We start from the raw sequence: 10,631 nt of genomic DNA, 5'->3' as shown, positions 1-10,631 counted from the left end.
GAAGCTTATCCAGCTGCCAACGCTGCATAAAATAGAACACTTGGATAAAGGACTTTTTTTGTGAGGTTTTGTTGTTGTTTGGGGCCTGGGTAGTGGTTCTTTCTTTTTTTCATTTCAACAATTCCCAATTACAAATGGCTTGGAGCAACTCAGGACTTACTCTGGAAAAGTCTAGGCAATGCTGCTGCTAAACTTTAGGTTCCTGGGCAACTGATAACAACACAAGTGTTCCATTTTATAAAAATCAGGAAAATGCATCCTCTCCCTCAACAGAAGTAATCGGGAAAATGCAGGGGGAAAATGAAGCTACATAAGGAAGTTAAAACCTAGGAAGATATCTAGCTTATCCATGACCCTAGTTCAAGTTGTTCTGGATTTACAAGTCATTTCCGAATTAAAACCTAAAGCCTTAAATCTACCTCCTGTGCCAAAACACTTGCATTCTACAGTAACAAGAGTTCAAGCCTGTCATTTCAACACATCTTACTGATACATTTAATGACAAACATTTTATGCATGCTACCAAAATAGTTTAAAACTTTACCCTTTAGACAACTTCAGTTTAAGTAATGAATCCTTAATAGTTCTGATGAGTTTCTGAAATTCTTAAAACATTTTTCTTGGAGGACCAAGCATTTTGAAAGCATTCAAAATTGTGTATTTAGAAAACTAAGTGCAGTCTAACTGGGTGACTGGTTTTAAAGCAAGCAAAAGAGAATCTTTGAGTGAAACTGTTTCTCCAACAGGACTACTGTAATCGAGGTTGTAAATATGATGGCCTTTAGGCTATCATTTTGTGGAGTTCAGAGTTGAATTTTTTTTTTAAACACTGAGTAAAACAATACTGTAGAAAGTTAACAGATTTTTTATATAAACATTTAAGGAACAGTGTATCCCAACTTCTTGAAACAGCAATTATTAAACTTATAATCCATGATAAGCAAATTTTGGTCTGAAAAGGTAAAGTTTCTTTTCAGGTGAATGCCATCTTGATTGAAACACTACTTAGTAACTGGCTCTGAGCCTAAGTATGACTAAGAACAAGGCTTATACTCCATACTGTAATATGTTGGCTTCCATTCCCCATTCCATTTCAGGAAGTTCACTTGTCTTTGAGTCCATTATCATTTCCACAAAGGAGATAATTTTTCACCCAGAAATGCAATTCTGCACTGTATGAGTTGTTTGCCAGTATTCAATTCAATGAGCTTTAATTTATGTGCTACTCCACACAGCTGTGGTTATTGCAAGCACCAACCACTACTTAGCTTCTCTCCTTCATTGATAAATAAACCACAAGGTAAAAATTCCTCAGACTCTAGATTGTACATAGGTTCTAGAAGTTGGTGAGCAATTTCTTCTTCTTTAGGAAAAAAAAAAGTACCCAATAAGAAACCTGAAGTAATTCACACATCTATCTCTTTTCCCCAAAAGCTGTAATAAAAGAAAGGCTGGATTATGACAAAAGGTAGTACAGTAAGACCTCTTCCCTATCTTCTCCAGTAGATATGCACATTTACAAACAAAGGTACTGGGAACTGTGGATCAGAATATGCAAGACCCTTTAAAAAGTTTACTGTGCTTCCTAAACTTTTAATATAATTCTCTTGTTTTATGGGCATCTGAAATTGCAATCCTTCCTAACCCTCCTACTCCAGACCCTGCAAAGACTGCACAAAGGAACTCATGATTCTATGCAGTATGTGCAAGGGGCTGCACAGTCTCTAAATGAAAGTCTGTATGAATATCGGACACAATACCAGAGGCACCAAAATGCATATTTGACCAAATTTGCAGAATGTGAAAGTACCAGGAAGCATCATAAACACAAATCAGAGACAAACAATCATTTAGGACACCAAACAACTTCTTGAACCTAGCCTTAAAAAAACCTCACAAAATAAATAATTCAAATATCTAAATATCAAGGGATTAAAAGGCATTTTCCCCATATTTAAGGGAAGGCATCACAGGTGAGGAAAACAACCGTCAACACAATGTATCACAAATCAAAAAGCAGCTTTTTCACATAGGAGATGGTCGTATCATTGGAGAGCATTTGAATATGCTCATTTCCTGAAAGCTCAAATATCACCACTTCCTGTTTTTGCATGTCCACCCACTTTCGACATTGCAAGGCACTCTGTAAGTTTACTGTACCATCCCCATCGCTGTAAAGAATCTTGGGTTCTTTGTCAGGAAAACTTTCATAATGGAAGGAATCAGGTGTTTCCACGCCAGTACCATAAAGACAGTGTATACGCACACCAGGTGGTATCATCTGGTAGACGAGGGGTTCAGTGTCTTGTCTCATGAGCCAGCCATCTTCAAAATTGATGTCCCTGTAGAATTTTTTGTAATCTTGAAGAGTGTAGTTAGCTGTAGGTGTGCTTACAAAGACCTTATCTGGAGGCCATGTGTAGTTGTAGGGGAGCATCCAGTTTGTGGAAACTGCTGACCTCTGCTGGTCTCTAACCTTGAGTGAACTGATAACAGGTATTCTGTTGTTGTCACCTTAAAAAAAAGTGGAATTTCATTATACACAAGGCAATGCATGAATCTCAACAAGCAGCAATTACTACCACTCACAGTAATAACATGAATAAAAAGATCATTCCCTTTGCTTACAGTGACAATTTGAGAAGTTTTTCCTCATTTATGATTGTCTCGATAATTAACTTCTGACAACTTACAAATTTACATACATGTTGATGAATGAATGACTCTCAAACCAAGAACAGTTTTGTCTTTCCAATACACTCCTTTTTAAAGGAGAAAATATATCCTATATTAGCCAAGTAAGAAATCAGCTTTTATTAGGCATTATTTATACCATTTGCAAGTTTTGTCTTAAATGCTCTTCTGGAAATGTGTTTTACAGTGATTCCAGTACCTAGATCACATTTTTGCTGACAGAACAGAAATACTACTACCCTTACACACATTTAAGAACTCACAAAGAGACTTCATAGGTTTAACAAAACTAAGTTTTGCACATTCAAAACAAGCAGAATAGCAGCGTTTCATTCAGGATAGCTATAAAAGTTACTAAATGGTTGATTTGCCATTTGGTATAGTGTTTTACCAGTTTATCCACTCCCTTCGTAACAAAACCTACCAGAACATGCCTACAATTCAAAGAAAATGGTACTCTTAGTTGTTACCTAAAAGATAACTTATTATAGAAAGAAACAGAAGCAAAGCGAGTATTACTGTCTCTGCTTATGCTATCAAAGAAAGAATGCTGCACTCAGTGACCAGCTCAGTCTCTACGCATAGTACTTCAGCAAAAGAAGAGTTAGAGCTTGTTAGCTTCAGGTGGGAGCCATGGAAAATCACCAATATCAGCATCTTGCCTTCCAGTCAGCATTTCAAGACAGCTAAAATACTTGTGTTGCTCAGAACACAGGTTTTCTCTAATGTAGCACTAATATTTTGTGGCAACTCTGGTAAACTTTGCCAGGGGAGAAGGGAGGGCAGACAAAACCTACAACTCTTGAAAAGCCTGCTGATGACTACTATACGTAGGAAACATTTTCAGCTGGCCAAGCTTTTCCAAGGCATTATGTTTTCTTAATATAATAAAAATCTAGAGAGCTACAGCAGATTACCAATAAATGTTTTAAATTATCCTATACCCAATAAAGCACAAAAATTGTTACATTTTACAAAGTTCAGACTTACTCTTATCACAGAACTAGTGTTTGACCAAAACATTTCAACTTTTTGTAGACATCTAGTCCATTATTTTCTTAGCAGTTTGTTCCAAAGATGGTTCAAACTAATATATGACTAAGTTTAATTTATATGTGTCTTTCTTCACTTTAACCATTGTTCTTGCATCTTTACGAAATTAAGATTGCTTACTAACTGTCAGATACACTGATTACTAGAAACTATTTAAAAAAAAAAAAAGCCCTGAGACAGATCTGAGTTTATTTTCATGGTGACTGTCTGATCAGACCTATTTTCTCTTGTCACAATGGCAAGCACACTTCAACTCTGTTGTCAACTAAACCTTGATTCAGATTTTCTATTATTAGATCCAGGTGGTTACAGTATGTAGTGATCCAAGTCAACCACACCATAAAAGTTGAAATACTGAAACCAAAACTATTCCTGAAATAGCATCAAAGTGTATTTTTCAATTCCATGAGGTGGCACTATTGCTTCAGCAAGGAGGCCTAAAGCACAGTCTTTAATGGCATCTTTAGGAGGACTACATGGAAACATGCAAGTGTAACTCTGAAACAGATAAAAAGGAAACGGAGCACAGCAAGAATCACAAAGGTCCTGAGAAATTTGTTTCATATTACAAATACTTAACTTTGCACACTCACCACTAAGCTACTGAATACTACTTGGCAGTTTTCAAAGCAAGCCAGAGTTCTGAAATGAACAATGAAGGGAATGTGTACACAGTTTATTTCCAGTAGAAAAATCAAACACAGCACTTGATTGTATTCCAGCCTTCTCTTACAGAGCTGCTCTGAAATGCTTATCAAATCCTTTATTTCTCTCTGAACTGCAGAAGTACTGTATAGCCAAGACCACACTTAATTCAGCAGGCACAACACTCACTGACATTATAGTGAACAAAATATTAGGTCTCAGGAAGACACCGCTAGCATCCCAAGCTCATACAAAAAACCAAAACCAAACCAATCCACCACAGTGAACTTTGTGTCTTTGCTTGCTATAGTAGGAAGAACATCTTCACGTTATTGGCACTGGAACTGTAATGATGTATTGAGCCTGAAAAGCACTTAAATAGTATCACAGAAGATCTAGAGAAAATAATTCCACCTGTGCACTGTTTACCATTTTGATAACACAACTGTGGGTTTGACATGAGGCTCCTAGCCATTACGATATTATAAACCAGAATGGGAGCAGAAAGAATGCATTCATTGCTTGCCTTGTCTTTCCTGCAGCAATGCAGTATTTTTCGTTAAAACAGCAATTCTTCTGCATACTAACACTCTGGTAATGTGAATTTTAGAAACTCTTTAATAGATGAATATAATTCAAGTGTTAATGCCTGATGGTGATGATTTACTACAGGTATTTGAGACAGAAGTAGCCTAAAAATTTGCATTCTGATATTATGTTCTGCGTATTTAACTTCACTACACCAGTCTTAAATTTCTGCTTTAAACCACAGAGTTTAGCACAACAGATATACTGATAAAAGATTACTACAGTTTAGAAGTTTAACTATTCATTATGCATTTGTATAGCTAGCCACTTTGGTTGAGATGCACTATAAAGGATAAACAAGATGCAAAGCACAAAAGTCTAATCCAACAGAAATCTGGAACCGGAATTTTATAATCACATGGAATTTTATGAAGGTGATAGCCACATTGCTCACCTCCTGCTATTTCTGTAGGATGCAAACTTGTCAGACAAAGCCTGTGGGAAATCAATTTTTATGGTGCCATTGCAACAGATTTAAGAATGTATAACTCAATACAAATATCCGGTTTAAGTTTTCTAATTAGTAACTGAGATGGGCATGCCTATTCTGAATCAAATGTCTTTGCCAATCAGAGTATTCTTTGATCTGTCCATGCATGGCTGGCACTTGCTATGTGTTCTGCATTTTGATGAAATCCAGTTTCTGATGTCAGCTTTGTTTAGGAAGAAGACAGTAATATCCAAAGCTAACAACTCAGAAACCAGCTAAAAAAACTAGCCAGAAACATCACGAAATGCCAAAGAATATGAAATAATTATGGTATCACATGATGGGGTGAGTGAACTTCTTCCATCAGTCATTTGCAGTTACTTAGTGAAACACATCATGCCTACATATCCACTATGCTAAACCTGAGATCTCAAAGATTCTCTTTCCTTGTCTGTAGAGTTACAGCTTTTTACAGGCATCTGTGCTGTGGGCACCACTTTACCACCAGGTCTGTAAGTTACCCTTAGCATTAACCTCAAGCAGCTGTGATATCTTTAATCAAATGAAACTACTGAATGCTCTGGAGTCCTTGTTAGCACTTCAAGACTGAACAGATCAGTCAGGGTGGAGGCAGAAGTGACAGAAATAGCAGACACCAGGCCAAACAGCAGATGACACAACAATCTGCTGAAAAGAGGTTAGGAGAGGTCAAGAGGGGATGCAGCTCCTAGTTAAGTAAAAAGTAAAGTTAAATTAAAAAAAAATCTGTCCATTCCTATGAACAAAAAGAATGACAGTCTGTTCACAGGGCTTGAAATATAAAGTTGCCTTCACTCATGAAAAAATTATTTTTAACTTCATAGTACCTTAAACTCTCATCCTCCAGTCTTACAGTTAACAGTCTAGTTAGTATCTTGCACTACTAACAAAATACATTGTGAATGCTCAAATTACCTACCTGAAGCCAACACACGGAGAGTTTTAGCCACTCCTCCCCACGGAGCGCCTAATGACACATAATCCTTTATGTACTTGTCTTTCCAATCTTGAGTCTGATGGTTGAGGAAGTAGAGGGTGTACATATTACCCATACTGTGGGCGATTAAGACAACAGGACTTCCATACTGCTCATACATCAACTCTATCATCTTGCGAAGGGCCACAAAATAGTCTCCATTCTCATCTAAAGTAAACATACATGGGTTACACAGTTATAATTATTGTGAATGCTGAACTTCAACACAATTCTTTAAAAGGTTATATTTAAGCTGTCTGTGGAATTAATAACGCAGAGGTTAGAAATTCCAGTGTTAAGCTGGCTAGGAGGGTGTTTTTGTCAGGATGCCTTTTGGTGGTGTGTTTTTTGTTATTGTTTCATTTTTAAACAAGTTTTAAGTGCAAGTTGTTTAAAGCAAAAAAAGAAACCTCACTACAGAGCTTTCATCTGGGTTCTGGAGTACCCAGGCCCACAAGAACTGTTCAAAATTAAGTTTTTAAGTATAATTCTACAGATGGGATTGGAGAAGAGAACCAAAACATTACTTGCTGGCTGGGAGAGCTGAGATTTTGTTCAAGTAACAATATGTTATTTACTTGGTGCCTTTCGCCAGTCATAAGGTGCTCCTCTTACATCTTCATCGCGTTTATAGCCCCAATCTACTAAACTCTGCACCAGCATATAAAAGTAACTGCCTGTAGACATCAGATGAGAGAGAAACAGAACAGTGAAAAGATTAGCATTAGAATCAGCTGTCAGACACTGTCACAAAACAAACTTAGCTCTGGAGGCATTATCTGATTCCATATACACAGACATCAAAACTGTAGTCTTAATCTTTGACAATCTAGAAAGCTGCATATTAAACAAAATGAGTTATGCTCACTGTCCCCCAAAAGAAAGACAATACCATCATTAAAACTTCGCACTAGTTGGCTGATCTATCAAACAAATGTGGCAGAAAAAATTGGTACACACAGAATGGATAAATTTTCCTAAGCAGAAGTGTGTCTTATTCTTGAACTGTAAAGAATACACCTCAGAAGTTACTACATTAGTCCTAGCTTTTGTTGATTGCAAATTAACTTCAGGTAGGGTATATAATACATTCACAAAGGTTGACCTGGACTTCACCAACATTTATTCTTGGAAACAAATGCTTACAGTGTACCCCAGGGTACAATTCTAGAAAATACCCCAAACTATTTTTCTATCAAGTAGTGGACTAAGACTTAAGTGACAAAGGGAAACACTTGCAGACTGGCTAATGTTATATATTAAAAGATGTTCCATATTACAAGCTTAGGCACATAGGATTTAAGTATTACTACAATTAAATGTATCTGTAACAGTTTGAAAAATTAAGTATCAAAACATCCTATTGAATAGCACAGTCAAATTTAAGTTTTGAGCAGAACCTCACTGGTTAGTCTTGAATGCTTATCATACAGTCACTGAAGCACACAGAAGCCATTTTAAATATGGCCCTGTTCTATTTATAAGAGTCATCTAGTGAAGATCATTAAGCACGTTCCTGCCCTCTTGAAGATTGCTCCCTAAAGAAAAAGGAATCCATGCCATGAAGCATGTGAAGCTCAGTGCATTACTGACTGTTAAGTCTTCAGCCACAACTAACAACAACTCACAAGAGCTTATCAGATTCAGTGTTTCCTGAAAGATGACTTCTGCAAAAACACTAAACAAAAACCTCCTGCAAACACATTAATGCAGAAATCTTTTGCAGCACAAATGTAATTATATAATTACTCTGTCACCAACAAAAGACAGGGAACTACAGAGCATAGTACTGTATCTCCCAAGCCCATCAATTTATTCCTAAAGCCAAAGAACATCTTACTCAGAACCAGGCTGAAATGAAGTGTGTTTATTTTGTTTTTGCTTGTCAAGCACCAGTCATAGAATTTTCTAATCAAGCCATCTCATCTTCCAGAAGTGTCTGTCTTCAAAGCGCCTACTCAAGTTTCATCCAGAGAACTTAAATTTAGCACAAGATTAAACAGCATGGAATATTCTTATCTTGATCTATCAGGCCAAGCAACAGGCAAAACAATGCAATGAAAACACTTAAAAGCAGAGTGAGCCATATGCTAGCCTACTAGAAAAAACACCCAAAAATCCAATTTTTCTACTTCTAAACAGAACTGTAATTTGAAGTCACTTTTCAGTAGCTTGTTGTATAAAGACATGTTAGAAAAATCCTACAAGTGACAAAGAGCACTTAAGACACAGCTTGTACATACCAACACTCCTTTTACTTGGGTCAAGGAATTCCAAGGAAAACGTCTGCCCAAAACCTGGGACTCTGATATCCACTCCATCTGGTGGTTCTGTAATCTTACTTGTTCGATTATATACCAGCCTGGGGGAAAGAAAGAAAGAAAAAAAGGAAAAAAGAAAAAAGAGAAAAGCATTAAACATGTCATATTACCACATGACAACTCTCAGCTACATTGGGTCTTACATTCCAAGTGCAGCAACAAGAACTTTAAGTGCTAGTACCCAGAAGGTGGGGGGGGAGCAGGGGGAGAGACAGACATGATAAGAGTACTCTAATGGCTAATAATGCAAACCATTATTTTAATTAGTTTAATGCTTTACATGCAGAATCTGAGACATCTTCTTTATAAAACTGAGTATACAGAATTGTGGCTGAACTTCCACTTTAGGATATAACCATTTCACTTTGCATCAAGCCACACAATGGAGAAAACTCGTCAAGAACATAAGAATGTAGCAGTACAAGATAAAATACCTGTAAAACCAGGTATCAGAAAAATTCTCCTAGATAAAAACAACTTATTTCTGTTTAACTAGAACACCCATACTAGCATAAGGGAGTACTTGATTTTTCTTGACTAATAACAATTGGTACCTCAGGAATCACAGAAGTACTGAGTGTTCTGTAGTATGAAGAATCAGGAACATGGGGTCAGGGTTGTTTTTTTTTTTTAATTATTATTGTTGGCATTTTGTTTATTTATTTTTAATACCATGTCAATACCATTGCCATTTCTGAATGCAAGTTTTCACCCTTAGATGGAATTTGAACTGATACTCAAGTCTTCATACACCAAACATCTCTCTAAACTGCAAGGCATATACCAAGACTTACAGCAGGGCTACAACTACACAACAACTCGGTACATTCACATGAAAGAGGACCATGCCAGTAAAATATTTTTAAATTGCACAAGCTAAATATTTATTTTCATAGAGATATTTATATGATTTCTATAGGAACATTAGTGAATCAGATTGAATTATGAAATAGCCTGGAAGGTTTAAATTAGGCAATTTTTTTTAAACCCAAATAATTCTGGAAAGAGACTTCCTAAGCCAATAGAAGTGTGTGATAAGTGCTCGAACCAACACTGGGTAACTCGTAGGAGATAAAGCAGAAGAAACTAAGAGAACCTCTACTTTTCATCCATGAGTAACAGCTACCTCAGATTCAGCAGAGCCACATCATTTCTCTCACTGGTCTTGAATTAGAAAAGAAAGCTTAAGGCAGCCATTCTGTACAAAGCATGTCAGTCTAAGGAAAGGAGATAACTGTGAAGAGCAACACTTCTGCTCCTACCTGATATTATCGATCCAGCAGTCAATGATGACAGGCAGAAGCAATTCTAAATTCAGCCACAGTGTAAAATAACTGTCTGTCTTCTTAGAGCAGAGATAGTGCACTACTGATGGCTTATCTAACTTGGCTTCCAACTGATTACCTAAGTCCCCCGGAACTGAAAGATATAAAAAGGAATGTACAATTTTACATTATAATACACACATCTTAATACTGTAGCCCTCATATGCAGTACCACCGCATCCAGAGATACCATTAAGTTTTATAACTGGATAAAAACAAATTACATAGGAACAAAGTACTGCAGGCATATTTTCCACTGAAAATATTTTTTCAAAAATCATTAGCTAGGGAACCACCACATAAAATAATTCTGGATCAAGAGTTCATAACTTCAAAGAACAGACTATATAGGAACAGGTCATGTTAGGCCACGGGTATGAAACAGATGTCTCAGATGTTTCAAAATTATCTGTGTTTTAAAGTACAAACTGAATCTTTCTGAAAGATTTTTTTCTTTAGAGCATTACAACTGCACGTGCATATCTTTCTGTTCTCTTTAAACTATCAATTTGACATAAAAAAAATGTGAAAAGTGAAAGCAGCTCCATTTATGTTTTTTT

At 36.5% G+C, this 10,631-nt stretch overlaps 1 protein-coding gene across 1 annotated transcript; it reads right to left on the bottom strand.

The window, feature by feature from the left end:
• Window positions 1–1,903: 1,903 nt before the first annotated feature.
• Window positions 1,904–10,165, bottom strand: PLA2G15 (phospholipase A2, group XV; the record flags this gene model as incomplete). Its single annotated transcript, XM_010081022.1, has 5 exons — window positions 1,904–2,514; window positions 6,369–6,593; window positions 7,004–7,102; window positions 8,669–8,787; window positions 10,009–10,165. Coding segments are annotated over 5 exons (1,112 nt in total), but the record flags the coding sequence as incomplete, so codon positions are not given.
• Window positions 10,166–10,631: the final 466 nt, after the last annotated feature.

Source organism: Pterocles gutturalis, unplaced genomic scaffold (assembly GCF_000699245.1).
Source record: "Pterocles gutturalis isolate BGI_N339 unplaced genomic scaffold, ASM69924v1 scaffold2429, whole genome shotgun sequence".
NCBI classification, from domain to species: domain Eukaryota; kingdom Metazoa; phylum Chordata; class Aves; order Pterocliformes; family Pteroclidae; genus Pterocles; species Pterocles gutturalis.
Note: the sequence above shows the minus strand (reverse complement) of the source record. Positions and strands in the feature narration are given on the sequence as shown.